This window comes from Rhinolophus ferrumequinum, chromosome 3 (assembly GCF_004115265.2).
Source record: "Rhinolophus ferrumequinum isolate MPI-CBG mRhiFer1 chromosome 3, mRhiFer1_v1.p, whole genome shotgun sequence".
Lineage (NCBI taxonomy): Eukaryota > Metazoa > Chordata > Mammalia > Chiroptera > Rhinolophidae > Rhinolophus > Rhinolophus ferrumequinum.
The window spans coordinates 21,345,419-21,369,212 of NC_046286.1; the positions used below are offsets into that span (position 1 = coordinate 21,345,419).

Here is a 23,794-nt window from a genome sequence, read left to right on the forward strand (position 1 = left end):
GACCTTCAGTAAATTATTCAACCTCTTTGAACTTCCATCCCCATACCATTTTCTTGGTATAAAATGGAAAAACCTCTATCTCACAGGCTTGTTATAAAGGTAAGGGAGCATCTTACCTTTACAAGTACGAGATGCTTGTAAAGCATCTCGTACTGAGCTTTGTACATAGTAGGCACACTGCCAATGAATATCAGTTAATATCATTAATTCAAGTCTTCAACAGTGTGAAGTCGGGCATCATATGCTATGGTCATCCCAGCAGGCAGGTAAGGAGCCTCCTGGTCAGAATTCTTTGACTAGTTTTGAATCCCCCCGTTTATCCTTCAGCCCGTGTCTCTCCATTCTGGCCAGGATACCCTAAGAGGTGTCATCACACGCCTTGGTGGATTCGAGATGCTCTATTTAAGGACATAGGAAATTATTCATGATATATTATTATATGTAAAAGGCAAGACATTGAAGTTTATATGTAGGGAAATCACAACTTGGTAAAAAAATTTTTTTAAGTGAATTAAATACGACCAGGGGAGAAGAGAACCAGAAAACACATGAGAATGTGAACACTTATTTCAGGGGGACCATGGGCTACCACTTGTGTGTCTCAGTGGCCACTGCATAGAGGGTCTCTTTAAGGATCTGTTGACCTATTTGTTCTTTTTCCAGGTTGCCAGAGCTTGTTTTCTCTTAGTTGTTCAGAGAATACTTAAGAATCTATTACCTGCACCAAGCTTTCTTTGAACAATTGAAAGCCAAAAAAAATTTCTTTTCTTTACTTTGCGCCTGCTGTAATAAGCAGAGTTCACTGTTCTGCTTTCAGTGCCGAAAATCGTTTGTGTTAATGCTGTATATCATTTGAGTGCTCTTTGGGTTCCAGTGTGTCTGCCTTGGACCCCGAGCAACTTGCTTTGCTAGCATCTGTTTTTTCTCTATGGACAGAGACGAATATGACTCTCCTGGGCCTCAGTGGAGCAGTCACATAAATATTACCGGTTATGTTTTATGACGGTGATAGACAAATATAATCCAGGCTGGATTCATTATTATTATATTCATTTTCCTCCTTTGTTCTTAAAAGAAATGAAAACAGTTTTCAGGGACCCTGCAAGTATCCTGCAGGGATACTTGTGCCTCCTCTGCCTGAAGGCTAAGTGGCCTGGTTCAGGGACCCCATCGTGCCCGTCACCGAGAGCTGCCCACACTTTGAGGTGACAAGATTTATGATGGCGGCGCTTCTCCCTCATGTATCCTTATTTACTCTGAGACTATTGGATGGTCCTGAATACCAGCTGAAAAGTAATTTCTTGCTTTTCTTAATACATTCTCTGTACTCTTTCTCAGGCTATTGTGCCTTGATAATCTTTCACAAATTCCCTGTAGAATTCTCTGCACTGTTACAAAGATGGCTGCAAAAGGGGCATTTTTTTCATTCACTGCTCTAGTCCATGTTATCAGCTGCATTGTGAGACTGACTTTGGAAAGATAGTGGGGTTAATGCTTTGTTTTCTAATGCGAGCTTTTAAAGTGTGTGTGTGTGTGTGTGTGTGTGTGTGTGTGTGTGTGTTGTGAGATTGTTCTGTTTTTCTTCCTTTTTGAATGGGGCCCATCAAAAGTATTTGGGGTTTGTCAATGACTATTTTGAAATAAAACTTGTTAGAGAAAATATAATTACTGTACTTGTCACGAATTGAGAGACCGTTTCTCTTTGTTCTTACCCCAGCTGGATATTTCTAGGTTCTGTAAGAACAGCTCATCCACCGTTCAAGTGTCAGGTGGCTAGTAAGGAGTACAGATACTTGACAAGAAGAACATACCAATCAAGGGAGGAAAATTGCAGAGGAGTTGGGGAGGAGAAGCAATAGCGAAGGCTTCAGATGCCAGAGAGAGACCAAGGAATGTGGTTGAAACTTGCCTCTCAAGTGTTTAAACAGATGGGCAACGCTAAAATAAAGGCCCACAAAAAAACCAGAGAAAGTACACTTGAATGGGGTGTACCCTTGGAAGGAAAGAGGTCAGGGGGAAGTAAGATGAGATTTCTTCCATCAGTCTTCCTATAGCTTAGCCCAGGAAGGTAGTGTTGACATTTTTAGAGCCAGGAATGTTGTTGGCATTTCCATTTTCCTCATAAGTAAGTGACTTGGAGCAGTGAAAACATGTCTTCCTAGAGGTGGCCACAGAGGGAGAGACTCCAGTGCCCATGTGGCTGCCGGGCAGTTGGCCAGGTCCTTCTTAGACGCATGGACAGCGAGTGGTTGGTTCCCATTTTGACTGTGGTTCACTCAGGATTGTTAGACAAATGGCCACCTCATCTGTCACTGGCAAAATACTGAAATCTCATTGACTGTAACTAAATTCTCTCTCACTTCATTTATCCGTTATAGGTTCTTGTGGAATATGCTTCTTCTTAATGTGAGGGAAGGATGGCTGTACGAAGAATGCGTTTTGTGTGACTTCTTGTGTTTGCAGACGTTTAACCCACGCATGTACTCTTGGGAGGTGTGAACGCGTTCCCAGCGGTGGGAAGGCTGAGCCTGGTTAAGGTGTGAGCCTCCCAAGTGCGAGAACGGGTGTTTGAGCACATGCTGGCGGATGACACCTCCCTGTGGCGCCTTCAGCTCAGCCACAACAACCATACAAAAATAGATTGGATACTAGGGTGCGTCTCCAAGTTCCGACGTTAAGGGTTTTGGAATTCTCCGTTTACCCTGATCCTCGCTCACTGCGCTCGCCTGAGAGTTAGAGCTGGGGCCGGGCTGCTCCCGGTCGGGGGCATCACGGGGCTTCCCTCCGACGTGCCATTCCCGCTCACATTCGAGAGACAGAGCAAGTCGTCCATTAGCGTGGAAAATAGTGATAGGAGTCAGTTAAAATTCTATGTTTGAAAGGAGTTTGTAATTCATGAGGAGAGGACCTGAGCCCTTGGAGCACCTACTGTATCGCAGCGTGTGTCCTTTTGAAAAAGCCAGGTTGATGATACTGTCTTGCCAGACTCCTTTCCCCTTCCTTCCAGTACCCATGAAAAGTAGGGCTATGTTTTTCTACCTAATTTGGTCAGTGCTTCCTTTATTTTTCTTCTCATTCTCAGGGGGTTGGGGGTTGACATCACGTTCTAACTTTTTGGATGCCATCTTCTGACCCCAGATACCCTGTATATTGCTTTGCTGCTTCTTGCGAATACTGTACTTGGTGCTAGCTAGTTATGGGCCGAAGGACATGTCTGTCACAAGCTTCTATCTAAGAACCTGGGTAAACTTTGGGTGGAAGGCAGACAATGAAGGGAAATTGAACTTGTAGAATCTCAGGGTCAAGAAGGCACTTTCTAAATCAACCACCTATCTGATGTGTCAGTTCCCTTCATAAAACCACACGACGTAAGTAGTCATTTGGCGTGTGCTAGAAGAGAGAATTTACTATATACCCAGAAGTCCCTGTCACATTTTAGTTCAACAGATAGAAGGATATTTTTCTTCCTTTAGTTTCCTGCTATTGGGTCATATCGAGCAAGTCCAATTCTTTTACCCCTGAGACAGGCCTTCGCATATTCATAGGCCATTTGACATTCCCTGCCATCTTCTAACTTCCTTTCATTTTTCTCATGGGCTATGACCAAATCTCAACAGTAGCCTTGCTGTTCCGGTTACTCGGTACCGAGCGTGTTCCAGGATCACGTGCAATGCTCATTTTTGCCTGGCAAGCGTGCGCGGGGAAAGAGCGCGGGGACTTTGCTTAGACGTTGGATTTGTGCGGTTCTTAGGTGCACCTGATAATGGCAGTAGGTTCCAAGCAGAGAAGGGATATACTTTGGAGGTGGCGTTTGGTGAGTCTGTGCAGAGGAAGACCTCTTTGAAACGCGGTTCTGAGATTTGGCCGCCTTACCCTAAAAAATATACTTACACAGAAATCTGCTAATTTGGGCAGCCAGTCCGTCTTCTCTGTCCGAGGACCTGGATGCCATGTTAGCCTCTCCCGCTGCTGTGCAGCAAGCTCTCGCTGCTGACACTGTTTTGTAAGTTAACATTGGAAATTGGCAGACAAGTCATTGGTATGGAAAACAGGGAGTGTCATAAACATTAAAGATGTGCTTTCATTTCCTGGAGGTGTGGACACCGGGTAGAGGACACTCTCCAAAGTTGACAGTGGCTTCAGAAAAAAGTATTCAACCAATAGCACGGGAAATTGTACCATGTCAGCCTCCAGAGGTAGAGGTGCCAGTGAGGAGCTGGAAGACCTTCATGCGACGAGGAAGGGAGCTGAACTCATGTCGGGTGTCCTCTGACCAGCTGGTTTCCATGGCTTTAAAACCACGTCTACACCTGTGTCCCCCAGACTTGGCTGCCTATCAGAGTCACCTGGGGAACTTTATAAACCAACATGCAGCGGTCCCCTGCGGCCTGCTGGATCAAACTCTCTGAGGGTGGAGTCCAGGAATCTGAGGCTTGTGCATGAAATGTTATATCATGAACATTTAATACCACAGATGTACTGTGGACCACAAACCATTGTAATGGCTAAGACTTTTTAAACACCCCTCCGTTGGTTTTCACCTCATTGGGGACTGCCTGTCCTTGTGAAGAATGCATGCTTTAACTGTGGCCCTACCTCACAGGAGGTATCCCTGGCTTCCCCTGGGTGATTCTGATATGCAGCCAGAATGGAGGCCCAGTGATCACACTCAATGTTTCCAAAACTTGCTTGATCAAAAGAATTAGCTGGGAGCACTTGTGAAGCCATCAGATCCCCAAGCCCTTCCACTTGGAGCTTATGCCTTACCAGGTGTGAGGTGGGGCCTAGGAATCCATATGCTTAATGATTGCCCCATTAATTCTTAACGTTTGGTGGGTTTGGTTTTCTGCGTTCTCATGCAAAAGCTGCTCCTTCCCTCCATTTTCCTGACGAGGGGTTGTGGGTTGGAGATGGGGTAGCTTACCAAGCATAGATGCACTCTCAATATCCTGAGTTGGAACTTAGAATTCATTTTCTAATACTCATTCTAATAAAGAACAGTAAAAATAGTGTCGTGCCACTTCCCCGGACGACTGCACATCAAGTATCTGTGGTGGAGCAGGACTGTGGTCGGTGTCCCGAGGGCACAGTGGTACGTGTAACGTGCTTTAACCTCACGGGGTTTATTCATGTAGTGAAGGAGCAGAGATGAAACGCCTCGGAGAAGCAGTTCACATTTTATCCAGGAGATTGGGTAGAAAGGCTTCTGAGAGGTGGTGGCGTTGGAGGGTGAGTAAGATGTTGATAGCCAGAGAAAGGCATTGGGAGCAGTGAGGGCATGATGCCTAGAAGATGAGTCACTGGGGCCAGAACGTGGGGTGCACGGGCCTGTGGCTGTGGGAACTGGAGTTAGAAAGGCCACTGGTGTAGCTGTGGGGCAGAGGTGAGACAGGACGTTGGACTCGCAGCCAGAGAGGCTGGGTTTCAGGTGTGGCTCTGATGCCATACGTGTCCTGTTGCCTTTCTGAAGTTCACTTCTTAGTGACTGATTGCTCACCGGGCAGTTGTGTGGGTGCCGTGAGATAAGACAGGGCACCTATAAAAATGTCGATGATGTCATCAGAATGTGCCCCGGTTAGGAGAGCACTGCCTGTGAGGCTAAGGGGTTTGTACTTTGTTCCAGAACCAGGGGTCAGGCATCGGAAAGCTTTGAGAAGGCAGGTCTAGCGTGCTGAGGGTCACGTAAACCGTTGTAGGCTTCCCTGGAAGTTTAACACAGCGTGCCACGTTGTTCCTGGGCATGCGGGAATACTTTCCGAATGTCCAACTCTGACCTATAAATGAATGTTTGGAGCATAACCCACCGGGGAGTCGGAGGCTCTCAGTTCAAAGGCCAAGAAGACAAAACATGGACAATTTGTGTCACCTGCTTGCCTTCCTTTTTCATAATTAGAATGTCAGGCTGCTCGCACTGCAAGGGAGCCCAGAGATCTAGTTGAGTCGTTTGCCACCTTGAGTGCTCCAAGCTTTGCTACCTGTTCTTCACACGGCCAAGGCGAGTCGTCTCCTGTGCACAGCTGTCCCCTCCACCTTGTTTCCTTCTGTGCTCAGGACAGGCCCACCCCTGACGTCCTGATTTTGTTTTCACTCTCTGGATTACTGAGCTTCCCTGAAATCCTTCCTGCCCTTTCAAGTGTTTTTGGTTTTGTTTTTGTTTTTTTGTTTTTTTGCTTTATTTTGTTTTTAATGATTTGATTAGTGTGAAATGCTTGTTAACATATACTTGCCATGTCATGATAGTAACTTGGTACTTGACATACTGTGGGTTGTTGGACTTGCTACCTAGTCTTTAAGGTCTCTTCTTGAGGTTCCTTAATCATTTGGTCCCAGCAGTCTGTTGATTTATGTGTCTGATGTCTTTTTTTGTCTGTGGTCCTTCTCTGCTTTTGAAAAGGACACTTAAAATTCTTGTTTACTACTTAGCTCTGTCTTAACAATATACTCCCAGTGGCAGCAAGATGTTAGAAGTTGATCTAAATTTCGTACACTTGAAAACTCTTATAACTTGGATATATATGAGTGTGTATTATGTGGTGGTATAATAGTAATCATTATAGCTAACATTTATTAAGCATTTTTCGTATGCCAGGCACTGTTAATACTTTACCTGTCCACGTAATTGTCACTGCTATTCTATAAGGGATAGGTACTATTATTACCCTTGTTTCACACATGTAGAAACTGAGGCACAGAGAGGTTAAGCAACTGTATGAGGTCACACACCCAGCCAGTAAATTGAAGTGCTGGGATTACAGACTTTAGGTTCCACAATGCTTCCTTGCCTTTGCTGTTTGAAATAGACAGGTAGGGGCTTTGGACATGAGTCTGAATCCTGGCCTGACACATCTGTGTAAACTGGGCCCAGGGTATAGCCTCTTTGTGCTTCAGTTTCGTTATTTGTGAAATCAGTAGCTGCCTGGGTCAGGGTTGTTTTTAAGAATAAATGAGATAATAAATGCAGAGCCCCTAGCCTTGTACCTGGCACATTAGAGACATTTCTTATTATTTTAGAGCTACTTTTGTAAAAAGTCAAGTGTTGGATAGTTTTTGAAAATTAGACTTTCAAAGTCTACTCTAGTAATGTAGCATTATTAATTTAAAATTGCTTTAATCCATGCATATAAGATATTCTTTCTTAAAAGAAGTCTTTGATGCATCCTTAGCCAGGAACGCCAGGCTGTGGAGGATGCTTTCCAGAGAGCATTGTTGGCTGTGGTACCAGGTCAGGGTCGGGCCCCAGTGGTGATAATGATAAGTCATTAGTGAGCCGTGACATGGGTGATCGAATTCACACACATCTGGGTGAAAAACTGGACTCTCGGCTACAAGGAGGAGGCCAGGGAAGTGGGAGCACAGAGCTGTTGGGACCAGAGTGCTGCTATCTCCGTTTTAAAAATGCCCTGGGAACTTACGGGACTGGCTCATGCCATTTCGTGTGGTCACTTGGGAGTGATTGCTTGTTTTCTGGAAGTCCAGGAACTGAAGGAATGCTGTTGCCGCTCATTCTTTACTTTGGGACTCAGGTTTGGGAGTATCCCGTAGGATTTCTACATTCCCTGTTTCTCGAATCTTCTTTCTGATCACGTCACAAAGAGAGATTTCCGACTGAGAACCCTTGAGGTGACATGCGGGATAAATACTTAGTATATGTAGCCTTTATCCCGAAGAACCAGCTGGTCAGCAACGCAAGCATGCTGCCAGAACTGCTCTGAAGAGCTTGGTCACAAGGGAAGAATCATGTCTTTAGCTGCTGTGGTTAGCAAGTGAAGTGGCTTGTGTGGCCTGCAGGCCACCATCCAGCATTGCGGTACATTCTTATATTAAACGGAGGCTAGGAATGTCCGTGTGGACGCTTACCTCAGTGGCTGGTAAACAGCAACAATAAACTTTAAAGAATGTCAAAAAGAGCAGCTTCGAGAAGTGTCTGCGAGAGGGCCTTGCCTTTCCTCTTAACAAAGAAAGCAGACTCGTTAGACGTTAACATTTAATCTCATGGAACTGCAGACCCTGGAAGTCCAGCGTTTGCTCCTGGGCGCTCATGGGTTCTCGTGTTCCTCAGACAGTAGAGCAATTCAGAAAGTCTTCGACATCAGGCCTTGTGTTTTTGGTTCTTCATCTGGATTAATATTAGAATTTAATATTTGGTTCAGTGCATGGAACTGAAATGTGGTGATCAGCAGGAGCTCTGTTTTGTTTTTGTGTAACTGTTTGTGAGTTGCTAGGGGATCGCCTCAGTTTTTCCCATCTTGCTTTTCATTTAACTGTGTTGGTCAGCCAGTAGGAAACTGTGAATTCAGTGTGTGTGAGACATTTAAATATGAGAGAAGATTTATTTTGAAGATGCAAGGCCGCTCCTACAGGAGCTAGAAACACTGGGAACACAAGGCCTCCTGGGGGGAGAGACACGCTTCTCCTCAAGCTACTAAATTGCGCAAGTTTACCCTAAATTGTTATTATAGAAGTGTGAAAATATATACGAGTATTGTGGCTCATGTGTATTTAGAATATACTAGACAATGTTTTGGGGGCAAGTTAAACTCCACTCTGCAGTGGTCATTATATTTCTAAATGCTAGAAATCTGGGCCTAACAGTGACTTAGTCTGCAAAGACCAAGTTTCCTATTTAAATGGTTTGTAGTCTTGTGGGACTTCAGGAGGAAGGCATGGGATGCTTGGATTCTATGTTCTGTTAGTGTTTGCTCTAGTCAACTGCTTGACAATGCACGTCTTCCTCTTTTGGAGCAGTGCTGTGCCTATTCCTTGAAACGCTCTCCAAAATAAATTCAGTAGCACCGTGACTGCCCCTGCCAGGCTGAACCCGTGAGCAGTTTGTTAGAGATGGGTTCTTGGCTGCACTGTGTCCTATTAACTCGTTCGTCAGGCCCCTCTCCTGCCCTTCAAGCACTTGATCATGGTTTGAAATAGTTCGGTCGTCTTCCACGTTACTGAGACCAAGAGACAAAGTCCTTCTCTTTCCACTTTTACTTATGATTGGTATACCCTAAAAGCGCCATTAAATGTTGCCTTAGAAAATTACGGGCCATTCTTGCAATGATGGTAACCTGGTCACTCAGATTAATTTTCCAAGTGCTGTGTCATTTCTTGCTTGCTCCATTTCTTGCTTGCTGTCCAGAAAGATCAAACCTTGGCTAGGAGTATGCATTTATCACGTTAGGAGATGAAGGACGTTAAGTAATAGGCAGTCCAAGTTATTCTGTTCATCCCAGGGCAGGACTCATCCGTGCTGCCCATGTCTTTTTTCTTAACTGAGCCTGTTACTTCAGAAGAAGTCAGGATTGATCCAAAGGTTGATGTATTTCCTGTGAAAATTCTGAAGCCATCCTCCTAACACGGTTTCTCTGAATAATCTGTGCTTATTTGATGTCTCCTAGGAGTCTTTGATCTCACTGGCTGTGGCATGACTGACCATAAAACAGCCTAATTGACTTTTTTTTTCCCCCTGAAGGAACATAACAGATGTAGTTTATGATGACAAGAGACATTTATTATCCTTTCATAGCATTTTGTGCCTCATTTATTATGATTCACTTTCTCCCTCATATTTTAATTTCTGGTCTACCTGTCTTGTGTCAGCTCCTGGCTGTCCCCTGAGAGTAAGGACTACATCTCATTTGAAGATTTTTTTCGTCCACTTTCAAAACCGTGCACGTACCTAGTAGGCACATTATATATGTGGTGCTTGTTACTGCTATTAGCTTGAATAAATTGTATCGAATCCAAGACAATGACCACCAAACAAATGCTTTCCTGAGTACAATATATGAAAAATTCAACCTTATTGAAAAATCCTGTGTCAAAATGTAAGACCACTTTAGTAAATCTAATTGAATATCTGTTTGTTTCCTTATTGGAAGAACTTTTTTTTTTGGGTATGTAGAGTGGTTTTTTTTACCTCCATCCTTTCAAGTTTTGCTTGAAGATACAGTTGGTTCAGGTTTGAAGGAAAACAAACATCTCTTTCATGAGATAAATAGAATCTTTGGTTTTCTGGGGTTTAGAATCATCAATACTCAGGAGTTGGATGATCATCAGTCCCTGGGCTTAAGGTCTTTTTTCTCACCAAATTTACCTTTTAAAGAATGTCTTTCTCTAAATTCCTATTACATTTTTAAAAGCAAAATAAGGATTATAGTGTATATGCAATTTTTACATTCCTTTTTCATAACCCTAGAACACGTGTAATTTTCATATCATTAAACATTCTCCGGAAACATAATTTTAAATGGCTATGATTTTAAAAACATGATTTTTAAGTTCATTGCTTGAATTAATTATCCTGTGTTTAATCCTGAGAACAATGAAATTCTAAACAGCAATGGAAATGAAAGCTTATCGTGAGTCATAATATGGAAGAATGTTAGAAATAATATCCAGCAAATGAAGCCAGACACAAAAGAATACGTACCTCATTCCACTTACATAATGTTGAAGAAAAAGCACTGAAACTAAATAATTTTTCTTAGAGATGCATACAGAGATTTCAAAAACTATAAAGAAAAGCAAAGAAGTGATTACTATGAAACCAGGTTGGCGATTCGTATAAAATCCAGGTGTGAGGTAGCGGATTAGCGTCAGGAAGGACCTGCGGGGGCTTTAGGCGTCCTGGCAATGTTCACTTTCTTAACCGGAGTGGTACTTACAGGCGTTCACTTTGTAATTGGTTATAAGCTGCACATTTACACATGATGCACTTTTCTATACATGTGCTTACTTCAAAATAAGAAACGTTTTTTAAACTACTTGCTAACCAGGAAGGAAGACCCTAGACAGTTAGCACCAAAGAGGTCAAATTCTTTAACTCATCAGAGTGAATGAGAATGAAACCAATGGTACATCTAAAGGAAGAGGAGAAGTAAAGTGGTCATTGTGACTAAAACAACACATCAGTCACTGTAATGGTCCTGCCACTATGATACAGCCATCAGCCTTTATGGAGAGGTGCTCTGTGCTTGGCAGTGAACTTTCCATGGGTTACATTCTTGAATCATCTCAGTGTTGCCACTGATGCCTGTATCATTTAATGTTTGTTTTTTACACAAGGAAACAGAAGACCAGAGCAGTCAAGTGGTTCACTCAGGGATGGTCCCATTGCACACCTCTTTAACTAGAACACACTTAAAAAAGTGTTTTATTGACACTTATTTCATCAGTAGTTCTTATTTTTGAGTGTTTGCTCAAACCCTTTTGAATTCCATTTCTGGATGTGACATATGATTATTTTAATTCTCTGCTTTGACGACTATTGATGGGACTTTGGGTTATTTACAGTGTGGGGCCATCATGAATACTGCTGGGAAGCACGTTCTTGTGTGCTAGACTAACGGGCGGGAGTTTCTCTTTTTTTAAGGTGTATACCTAAGAGTAGAATTTCTCTGACCATGAAACAGAGTCACAGTCACTTTTCATGAGGCTTATAGAAAAGAACATTGTCAGATGATATAAATGGTTATACTTGAATGAGTATTCATCTTACCTCGTGCTGCAACCATTGGTTGCCCATATCTGTATCGAGGAGCTTGACCAAAGAGGCAGGTGAGCCCACTAGGGAGAGCAGTGGGAAGGTGGTAAGAGTTCTGTGGGATGGAAGGGGGTCAACATTCTGTTGAAGGGTCAGAATGTCTCCAGAAGGGAAATCCGTGAGTCAAGTTGGTGTCGTTATAGCATGGAGTCAGTTTTCAGGAGTTTCATAACTCCTGTTGTCCTCTAGGAGAATCTATAACCATGGATCATGTCTTCTCTACATTATGGTGGAGAACTTGGGGGCGGGGGAACAAGTGACTGATCCATATAGTAATAAAAAGAGGACATAGCTCTTTTAGGACTGAGATTTCCTTATGTCCCTTTCTAAGAAGGAGGGGAGTACTAACGCCGTATCAAAGGAGAAGGGAAAAGAATCTTGTCAAAAATGGAGAATGGGAAAAGGAAACATTTTGTTCAGCCAAAGCAAAGACTCTGTATCTACTGAAAACAATGGCGGCTATAAGAAGATTGTGGTGTCGCCTAGCAAGCCAAGGCAATTTGGGTTTCTTTGCTGATGATTGTACAGAATGTGCTCTAAGCGGGCCAGGGTGCTGTAATCACACATGGTATAGTTGAAGAATGGTGTCTGTGTGTTCCATCACATGACCGCTCTGTGCTGAGGCGTCCTGCCAAAACAGCTACACGGATTGTTCTTCATGTGCCCTGGCTAATCTCAGCGACAAGGCCGAGGGGGTTGGAATTGTGGAGTTTTCTCCCTGACTATCTGAGGAAGTTGAAAACTTGAGGATTTCATAAAGTCTTAGTAGCGTGGTGTCGGTTTCATAAGAAAATAGTTGATTTAAAGCATTTGGATGCCAAATTAAGATCCCATCAGGATAATGAGGGAAGGATGGAGGAATTACTGTTAGCATTTTGGGATCCTGTCAGATAGGGTTGTTCTTACATCTGGTTGTGCTTCCCAAGTTGAATAAAGTAGTGTTTGTGACAGGCTCTATTCGAGGATGTTTTTAACATGCAGAACAAAACTTAAACTTGCTTGCTGTCATGATTTCTACTGGATGTGGGGATTTGTGGTCTGTCGTGTCCACAGACATAAAACTAACTATCATTTATTCACCGTAGATCTAAGTACCTTATTGACTTGATTTCTTCTTGTAGTACTTCTGAGTGATCCCTGGATGTATGGAATTTGTGATGGTTTTTGTGCTGTTGCTATTATGCCTTTCCTGGAAAAGAAAGTGAGCTTTTCATGCTTGAGTAAACACATTGATGCATTATGAAACTGTCAGACTCTGAACAATTGGCATAAGCTCAATTATTCAAATATGTGACTCTTTTGAATGGCTTTTGTGTCAGCTAATGCTTTAGTACAACCAGCATAAAGAAATTTCAATACCTTTCCTTAAGAAATTAAATCTCTACTGTGTGATGAAAGAAACTCACAGGATTACAGGATGGGTCCTTTTGTTGATCACCTTCATTACCATATACAGCTAATTGGTACCATTTGATTTGCTGAGTTTCATACTAGATTTTATTTTAAAATATCTTTCTTTTTTGATAAAAAAATACTTTGAAGTTGTTTATGCATTTTCCTTATCACCGAGCATAACTATTTTCCCCTATGTTTTCTTCCTGTCAACATACACACCATGTGTTTTTATCTGCAATTTTGTTTTCTTTTTAAGTTATATTTGCATTGTAAATCTTTTTCAAGTACTGTGGCCTTTATAGTAACCATTTTTGTTGCTTCCTTACTATGGAATTGTTTATTAACATGCTAGTCATTTCCCTTATTTGACATGTATGTTTCCAGTTTTTCATTTTTACTGGTAATAATGTGGAGACAGTGTGCATTGTAGCTTGTTTTCTTGCTTTCAGTTATATGACAAGGACAGTGTTCAAAAGTATCATCATGTCAGTGGACTTGCAAACTCACATTTTTCACACCGCCCAACTGCTTTCCAAAAGACGGTGCCTTCTTTTCGATTATAGAAGTATACAGTCCTTTTTGCCAAATCAATTAAGTTTACTAAAAAGATGAAGCTCCTTAAATATTAGCATCCTTCAAAATTATCCTTTGGTGCACCCTGTTATCTTACTGGAGACTCTTTTCCTTTGTAAATTCAGTTTGTATTTTTAGCAAAGTAATAGATGAAAATAGTTTTTAAAAATACAATAAGCCATGCAGTGTGAGCGTGAAGAACTCAGCCGCCTCTGCCGTCCCGTTTCCCACTGCCGTTTCTGGCTGTGAGAACCGTCCGCTCTTGGATGTTTCTACTGATACTTGCGTACGCCTGCGACATGGCTCGTTTTTCCAGTTTGATTATTTTTTTTTTCACTTTATGGTTATCTATTGATTTCCTTCTGTGGTAGATGAGGCCTTAGCTCTTACTGTTTCTGTCCTATCCTTTCAATATTGACCTAGCACATTTTGGTTTTATCAATACATAGATATTAAAATATTTATAACTGTAAATATTGTTCATAACCAAATCTTACGTTGATATTATGATTATATCTTCATACACTTTATTTCTCTAGGAAATTAATAGCTTCCTTCGTTTTTTTCCCTTGCTTTGTTTTGTCTATTCCAGTTTCTAATTTATCACCAAACATTCCTGTTTCTAATTTATCACCAAACAAATCTTCTCATTATTTCCAAACACATCAGGTGATCCCTTAGATATGTTTTTTGTTGCTGTTGTTCAAAAGTTTCCTCTGAGAACCTTCACACTTTTTTCATTGTGGGCTGGTTGCTCTTAAGGCCTGCTTGCTGGGCTGGCATCTTGGAATTCCCTTCACTAACTTATCCTGGGCATTTCCATTGTCTCTCTGTTCTGTTGATTATCTGATTTGTGGGTCTCAGATCCTACTCTTTCTAGATTTACTTCCACATTTTGGTGGATTCCTAAGAAAGGTTTAAGGAAGATAAATTTTTTTGAGACCATGCATATCTGAAAATGTCTTTATTCTGTCATCATACTTGATCGATAGTTTGGCTGGTGGACAGTTTTAGGTTGGGAATGATGTTTTTTGGAATTTTGAAGGCATTGCCCCATTGCCTTCCTACTTTCAAGGCTGCTGTTGAATCCAATGCCCTCGGGTTCCCAATAATTTGTTATGATCACCTTCCTCCCACCCCCTGGTCTCTGGAGGCTTTGAGAATCTTCTTCTTTCCGTAGGTCTGAAATTCTATAATATTTCTTGGTACATGTCTTTTTTCATTCATTTTATTGGCCCTGTCGTGGGTCCTTTCAAACTGGAAATGAATGTTCTGCAGTCCCGTTTTCTCTCTCTCTAGTACCTATTAATTGGATGTAGTACCTTGTAGACTGGATCCCCTAATTTTCCTGTCTTTTCTCTGTCTCATTCCTTTATCTCACTGTCTTTTTATTTTTCCTTCTGAGGGATTTTGTTAACTTTATTTTCACTTCTTTTATTAGATTCTTTTATTGATGCTACAATATTTTTTAATTCCTAAGAGCTTATTTCTTTGAAGCTTGTTTTTTCATGACATCATGTTGCTTCATTTTTCTCTTATTTCTCGGAGGGTATGAATCATATTTTTTGGTTGATGAAGTTTTTTCTGCTCCCTGCATCACATTTGCTTCTTCTAAGTTGTGTGCACCTGTACACTTTCTTTTTTGCATGTTAGGGGCTTTCTTCAAGTGTCTGGAGAACCAAGGCTCTTTTTAAATGAGAGATGCAGGCACTTGAAGAAATAAAAAAAGATGATAGAAACTGTGTACATGGTTGGGGCTTGTAATGTGGTGCATCTGTGCAGTATAATCTGCATCTGTAGGTCTGTTCTCATGTCTGGGAGCCAGGTTGCGGGGAGAAGCAGGTGGGATTTCACTGAGCAGGCTGTGTGACTCAGTTCTTCCGTTTTCAGTGGGGTGCCTCACCCCTGCCCTCAGCTGTGCTTAGAGTCAACTCTTCTAAAAAGTTCCAGTTTTCTGCCTTGGTATGCAGGGTAGAGAAGAGAATATGGGGACCTAACTACACATACGCGTATCTATTTTTTCAAATAGTTCTCCTTCCTTCAGAGGTACCTGGACCTAATTTCTTATTGGTTATTCATTCCACAGGCTTAAATTTCAGCTTTGTTTTGATTGTTTTGTTACCATTTGTTCATTTGTTTTCTAGCTTCAAGACTTTTTTTGCACATCTAGTTTGCTTTCTTATTCCCTCTCATTTTCAATTGTATTCATGAGTGTATGCCATATTTTTATATAGTGCATATCCATGATTATATACATTTTTTTGTGTCATTTTAGTACAGTTTTTAAAGGGGTTGGGGAAAAAAGGAATGTGCTCAGTCTCTTATGGTTAATGGAAGTACCCAGTAAGGACTCTTTTTCCGATTTGTCAATATAATTTTTTTGTTTACCACACATTTGGGAATATTTATATATTTTCTGATGCAGAGTAATTCCTTTAAAAAATGTCTTTAAAATATTTTATTTTCATTTTCACATATGTTTGTTTAACATTGCAGATTTAACATCAATTTTCATGAGTAGAAAATAGACCACCTACTGGATAGCTTAAAGGAGTACTTATTATTTTCGCTGAGTTGCTTATTCATTTTAAAAAAAAACTTTTAATTTTGAGATAATTATAGATGAGTAAGGGAGTTGCAAAAATAGTACAGAGACGTCTTCTGTCCTGGTTAATCCCATGCTAACATCTTCATGTGACTCTAGTACAGTCTCAAAATCGGGAAAGTGATACTAATGCAATCCTCATTAATTCTTAAGAGACATTGTTTTACATTTCATATTGGACAAAAATTTTACGTTGCAAATACATGTGAGACCTATGTGCAACTATTTTGTTTTTCAGCAATTCTTCCAGTTAGTCAAATTACGAAAGCTTGGACTTAGTGACAATGAAATTCAGCGACTGCCTCCAGAAATAGCCAACTTCATGCAGCTGGTGGAACTTGATGTGTCCCGAAACGGTAAGAAAAAGACTCCACTGGAGCTGACCGTTCGTCTCTTCTGATGCTGGCGGTGATTTTTAATAAGTATAACTGAATAAAGTTACTGGAGGTGCTTTTCCTGAGGGTTATGGGAAAGCTATGACTAAAATTTGGGATGAAATTAATGCCATTGTTGGATAGTTTAGTCAACTGATAGGTGATTACCAAACGCTTTTTACAGCACAGTTTTTAAACGATAACTTTCTCAAAGTAGCTTCTATCTGACTCAGAGTTAGAGAGTTGTCTGGGAAATTGTGTCATCTAGCCCCCTCATTTTACCAAACGTGACTTGAAGGTGGGTGGCGTGGTCATTTGCCCGGTGCTTGGGGGCTGCTGAGGCGAGGGGACGCTGGGTTCTCCTGTGGCTCGGTTGCCTGGCGTGTTCCCATGATAATCTGCCTTCCTGCAGTGAGCAGACCTGCGTGCTATTCAGGCATGTGCTGCCTGTTTTGCTTACTTCTAATTAGGCCACTGGTGGGTCTGCCCACTGGAGTTCATGGTATATTTGTGAGTTTATTTTGATTTCCAGATTTCACTATAATGTTACTTCATTTTTATTGAACATTCTAATAGGGTATTGGTGTCCTGTTTAACCTTTCACGTTTGAAGGAGTACACTGGTTTAACCTTGTGTCGCATAGCACCCAGCGTGCTCCCTGAGTGGGTTGGTCCTCCTGCGTGTTATCGCCTGTTTGGTTAATTACGTTAAGTGGCAGCTCCCTGTGGTCCTATCTTTAGTGACGGGATTCACTTCTTGCAAGGACTCTGGTGTGATTTCCTCAGGATAGGCCCCGGGATCATCCGAATTATTTATAAAAATGGTAACCTTTTCCTTTCTCTCATATTACGTGCCTGTTGTTTTGAAGACAAATTAAAATTGATTTTTATTTAGTGCTTATTAGATAACTCAGATATTTTAATCACAACATAATCTATACTTTCTTTTTTCCCCCAGTAGCTGTGGTATGAACTGTGATATTAGCTGCCTTTTTAGTCTCGATGTGGCCTCTTCTTCATATCCTTAGTTATAGGGATTCTAGTCAGCTAGTCTTCAGATGATTCCAGAGGTTGATTGTTCTATAATTTATTTGTAATTTTGGTGTGATCCTGTAGGCATAGTGTTTACTTAATCTGCTATCTTGGACCTCAATCCTAATTTACATATCTGTTTTGTTTTGTGTTTTTAAACAAAAATTATTTTACCCCTTACTTTTAACAGCTTTTATATTGTTGTCATCTAACAGATCTCATAAACTGGAAGTTGTCTTTAGGCCAAGCCATATGTTTTTGGCATAGGGTCGGTCTACTTTTATTTTTCATGAGAATTATTTCTTATCTTGAAGAATTATTTCTTACCTGGAAAAAGTGGAAAAAAATTGATTTGGTGTGTGTGGGGGCATGTTTTATGGTGGCTTATTTACTTGTAGGGGACCCAGATCTGCCTAGGTAAAGGGGATTTGATTGTAAGGATGGGGGTGGAACTGACATTCCAAAAGCATTGTCTTGGGGCTCACGTATGACATCATCTTAGGGGTTTCATTGCCTCTGTCTGATAGTTGGTGTGTTTGCTTCTGTGTGTGGGTCCTCTGTTCTTCTCCCCCCGCTGACCTGCTCTCTTGGACCTGGCCCCTCTAGAACCAGTTCGTTGCGGTCTTTCTCCATGTACTTTCTGGCTTCCGCACCTACTGTGGCATCTGCTTGCCAGTGACAAATTTCTCAGTGAGGAATGAGTGACCCAGTCAGTTCATCTTTTTGAGCCAACCAGAAACCATAAGCTGCAGGTTGTTACACACTCTGAAGATTGGCTGCCCTGGGACAGGGGTGGCAGGCGGCACAAAGCGTGGCCTGCCCCTCAGCACAGACCTTGTTCACGAGCAGCTTCCCTGACACTCGTGTACGTGGAGCCGGTGTCTGACGCCAGAATTGCTTCTAAGGCTCTCCTGTGTCACACTTACGTAAGGCATACATAACCAAAACTGCTTTTTTTTTTAGCAATTGTCTCGGTTGTAAAGGGTGGCTGGCTAGTAACTCTAAGGAAACAGTGACTTTGTAAAATGGTCACTGAACTCATACAATCTGAAGAAATAAAATGGCGATTTTGAAATTGGCATTAGAAAGGAAAATAAGCAGGGGTCTAGAAATAGTTGAGAAGGAGAAGTATTGGCTCTAATTATTTGGAAGGAGAGAAAACGGAGGTTGGAAGTTCCAGGCCCATTATTGACTCGAACGAGGTGGGACGCTCTGTAGAAAGTCAGCATCGTCAGCCGCCAGTTTCACCAGCTGCCACATCAGTGATTTCTTTTCAGACGTCCACAGCTGGAAAGAAGGGCTACATGCCTGCTCCCATGTGTCCATTTATATCTTCCAGCAGGTTTGTAAAAGAAACTTTCACCGAAGTCACAAAAAAGTGTCCTCTCCTTGGGATAACTACCTGCCTCTTTTTTATCTTGTCCTTGTTTTCAACCTTTCTTTCTGCACGTTGATGGAGTTTTGTGATGGATCCTACAGATCTTTCACCTTCTCTATCGGGATCTTTTAGGAATGCTGAGGGGGACTTAACTGCCCCCTTCCACTGGCAGCACCTTGCACTGGCTCAGTATTGTGAGGGGTGTGTGTGTGCGTGTGGTGTGGATAGTGGACAGCATGGAGGAGGATGGCAGGTTCAGGGCTTTTTTCGACGTTGTGAAAAAACCTGCACAGACAGATGGCAGCAGAAAAGGGGCACCGTTTACTATAACCAATAGGAACATGGGTCTTCTGCTATTTCCAGGTGAGGCAAATCTCGCCCGTGCTACCTCTGTCATTTTTTTGCAAATGAAAATCACATTAATGTGCATTTCCTGAGTAGGTAAATACAGGTGACAAAGTGTGCCGTCTGAGAGTCAGTGTGAGCACCCCTGCTTTGTGGGTGCAGGCGTGGGTGAGAGTTTGGGGCTGCAGACGGGAGGCCGCTATGGGCCGCAAGCCTTCTCTTGCCCCAGCTGAGGCTGCCCACTCTGTGATCAGAGCTTGTTCATGGAGTCCTGGGGTAGGAGCAGTGCCAGAGCCAGGGCTGGACCTTTATCGGTTTCTTTAATTCCTGATTTTCCGGATAGCCTGGCTGGCCCATAAAGAAGGAAGGCAGGATGTTGGTATCACACCACTCACGTTCATTGGATCAGTGCTTGTCGAACTTGAACGTGCAACGGATCACTAAAGGATGCTGTTAAAATGCAGATTCTGACTCAGTCGGGCTGGAGTGGGGCTGGAGGTTCTGCATGGTTGAGAGTCTCCCAGGGAACGCCGACCCCGCCCGTCCCCTGACCACACTGTGTGGCAGGGTCGTAGACATCACCACCCGCAAGTCTGTTACTGATGTTCCTCCAGCAGCTTCGTGCAGTTCTGAGCACAAATTCGCTCGGCTCGGCAGCCCCACACTTTCCCACGTGGAAGGTGGGAAGCCTTCGGGATGTGCCTGGGGAAAGGTGAGGTGCTAGAGCTGACCTAAGCTCCAGTTGGCTTTGACTCCAAGGGCAAAATTAGACCTTTCCTGATGTTCCCCTGGCTCAGGGGAGGGAGCAAAAGCAAAGTTTGTGTTTCTCTCCAAATAAATCTGTAAATGAGGAGGAGAGAAGTTTTTACAGGCTCATTTCCTAGGCCAAGAAGAGCTGCCAAGACCTCCAAACCCTGACTTTTGTGGCTTTGTTTTCTGATATTTCAGGCATGAAGTCAAGGGAATTGTGTGTTGTGTTAGAAAAGAGAAGAGTGAGGTTAGGGAGGAAGAGCGCTTTGCCTGACGGGTTATACACAGGCGGTGGGGACGTTTTCTGAGGGAAAAGCAGAGAGGCTTGGCATGAGCACAGTGTGTATAATTTTGTCCCCGGAATGGCTAGATGTGCTCAGCAGAGAGGACTCTGGGTAGGAGCCTGCGCCCTGCCACTTCCGCCCCCCCCCCCCCCCCCCCCCCCGCCGCCGCCTGACTTTGGACAGGTCCCTCCTGATGGTGCCGGCCCTTGTTCTGTGAAGGAATGGGACGACGCCTGCTGCCTCACAAGCCAGTAAGAGGCCAGGAAAGTGACAGATTTCTCATGTCCCAACTTGGTGGATTATGTTTTAAAATCAGGCAAATAGTGAAACATATGGGATAAAAGAAACTAAGTGTTTCTCCTAACATAGGTTAAAGGATGGAGTATACGAAATTGGTATCTGAATGTGCTGTTAAAATGTCTTAAAAAAGCCCATAGGCTTTGAATTAAGGTCCGAAGCAGTTTTCTGTGGTGAAACACATATTCTTTAATGCCTGGACTTGATGTCTGTTTTCTCTGCTCACTGATTCTTAGCTGTTCGAGGAAAATTACTCTGGATATGTGAGAAGAGTTATTACCCTATAGTACTGTCTTGTTGTCCAAGAATCTAGGGCAGACTTTCTTAATGAATCATGAATCTGTCTGAAGGGTTAGTAATTTGAATTTTATAGTCTGTGCTGTAATTTGACTTACATCACAGTACTAGATGATTATGTATTTAGTTCGGTTTTTCCCAAAGTGTAAGTCAGGCATAGACCACTAGTACTGCTAGAGATGATTTTAAGTGGTACTGTAAAACAGCAGTTTTTCAGATTGAATTGTGGTGAGAAGTTATCCTTTTAAAAAAGATTCCTTTTGGATTGCCTTCTGTAAAATTTAATAACACTGTATTGTATTTGTCTTCTCTATCTAGGTGTGACAGCTCTTTTTTATGTTTATGATTTAAAGAAATGTGCTTCCTTTGAAAATACATCTTACTTAGACTTAAAAAGGCAATTTAAAAGAATGAGGTAAATAATACAGAACATACGTGCTATTCCACAGCGGCAAAAATTAGGAAGGTGCTTAGGGAGGCTTCCGGAACACTGATTAGTATTAGCTTCCCATGCCAGTGAGGTCATGAGATCATTTCACTTCTAGGACAAGTCGTGCTGCATGCAGAACAAATGGCCAGAGATTGCATACCCTGGCTAATTACTTCGCAAACTTGAGTTAACAAGACAGTAAAAGATAGTTTTAGTACAAATCATCGCTTGCACCCGGACAGCCCTTCGGAGTAAGCATATGAATAGCCTGTCTACCAGTCGGCTCGTCGTCCGCCAGGTCTCGAAGCTAGACTGTGATGAAAGGCCTGGGTTAGTCGTCCTCTGTACAACCACGAGATACGCGTCAGTGGTCTGTGGCTCTGGGTATTTAATCAAACCTAAAGCCAAATTTTGACGCCTGCTGAAATGACCTCGTATAACATCAAGTCTTGGTGTTTCTGAGTATGGGCATCAAAAAAAGCTGTTTCTGGCAAGCAATAAATCCAGTGTACCTAAAAGCCTTCTTAGTTAGTTATGAATAGTTAGCTTTTTCTTTCTTTCTTTTTTTTTAATAACTCCATATACCCATGCCACAAGTGTGGCAGAGGCCAGTTTTTACCTGTGCAGACTTCAGACTTGCCACAGTCAAGCCACTGTTCTCTCCTTTCGCACTGCCTAATTTGGGTCCAAGTTCAGTGCTCTGTGGAGCATGCTGCTTCGGTGGCTGGACTCAGTGTTACAGTAGGGGAGTTCGTGACTGTTAAAATATTACAGGAGGCATCCAGCGAGGGAAGCCCCACTGGAAGCCACTGTACCTTATGGTTGGAGAGCAGACTGTTTGCAACCCCGTGTTTGCCTTCTTGCCTTTGCAAGTACTGTCACTGTCCTATTATGAGCCCATTCTCTGTCTTAACTTTTACATTTTCTTTTGTCTGGAAGTGTTAATATAGAAAAAATTATAGTTGCCTTCTACTCACATTTTAATTCCAGATAACATTAATTATTTTTAAAGTGGAGGTGGAAAGAAAGTGGGCTTTTGTGATGTTTTCTAATCACCTTTCCATGCTACAAACAGTTTTTTTCGGGGAGCATTTTTAAAAGTTTAGAAACCATTTTAAACACTGAAAATGTTGGGATAAAGTTTACATATAGATCTCTCCTACCTGGTTTGGACTATAAAGAAACGTCAATGATTTTATAGCAAATAAACCTGAAAATTCATCACAATTTCGTGTTACAAATTGTTAAATCAGAAGGGAAATTTTTACAACAATGCTAGTGCTCAAAATGTTTTCGGAACTCTTTCAGATTTTTAGTGTCTTATTTTGCTTATCTTCAGACCAGTAGTTTCACTTTTCAGAGTGGATTGGTTATTATAAACAAACAAACATTATTCAGTTCCAACTTAGGTATGTAACCAGGACACTGAAAATCTCATGTTACTCAAAATCTGCTTCAGATAGTAATTTTAAAAATATAAAAGAGTAAACTGTTGTTACTTTTTCTTGTCTTAATATGGTTAATTTTCTCTTATCAGAAAATGGTGACTGTGCTGAATAAGTTGTAGGTTTATATAACTTTGTCTACTGCCTTTTTTTCTTTTTAATTAGCAGGTTTGTAATAGAGATGGTAACCTCTAGAGTTTGAGAACAGTACCTCTGACTATGTTTTTTAGGTCAACAAGCTCTTCAGTTAGTCCCAGCTTCTCTAAGTGCTTTGTCTGTTTTAAGTACCTGCTTATCTTCTTCCCTCCTCCCTCCCGGCTTCATTCATTCATTCATTCATTCAATCTTTACACGCTGTGTTCTGTTAGATGCTGACTTTCCAAAACAATGGTGGGTTTACACAGAACAGGCTAAGTTAGAGAGGCAGAAATGACTGCAGTGGCTTCTGCTGAAATAAAACAAAACCCCAACGTGTGGGATGACAGTTTCTACTTGCTTTTTCATTAGGCAATTTTTGTAGGTATCGGTTTGACAGTTTCCAACCCTGAACCTGACTGAGAATGAGCAGCCATATTGCTTCCTTTTGATTTCGAGGTTACCTATTTTGTCACATGAATCTGGCCTGAGCCGTGATGCAGAGCCTCCAGGCAGCTGAAGGCCGGGTGGTGACAGCAACAGGCTGCTGTGACTGCAAACAGTGCTCTGAGCTTATTAAGCTGGAACAGACACATCTTAGAAAGGGATGAAGTTGCCAGGAAGGAAAGAGTGAATAAGTAGTATGGAGAACTGCAACTTGAGGATTATATATAGAAATGATTTAATTTTTACATTAACCCTGTAAGTGTTGAATAAATCCTCAATCTAACATATCTGCTCAAAGCTAATTCTGAATTATGATTTTGACTTTTTATTCCATTTGAAAAGGCCTTGGACCCTGGACCTTTTTTTTTTTTTTTTTTAATGCTTTTGGTTATTAACTATAGCTCAGAATTATTCATATGTTTTACTTCAAGCAAAATTTATTGAGCAATTACTATAGTTGGTTAAGGCT

The 23,794-nt window shown here is 41.9% G+C and overlaps 1 protein-coding gene across 1 annotated transcript in view; it reads left to right on the forward strand.

The window, feature by feature from the left end:
- The window catches only part of LRRC1 (leucine rich repeat containing 1), a 113,808-nt gene that overhangs the window by 23,252 nt on the left and 66,762 nt on the right, over nt 1–23,794 (forward strand). Inside the window, exon 2 of the mRNA XM_033103184.1 lies at nt 16,351–16,468. Coding sequence (XP_032959075.1) covers nt 16,351–16,468 — 118 coding nt within the window. The remainder of the gene's footprint in view (nt 1–16,350; nt 16,469–23,794) is intronic.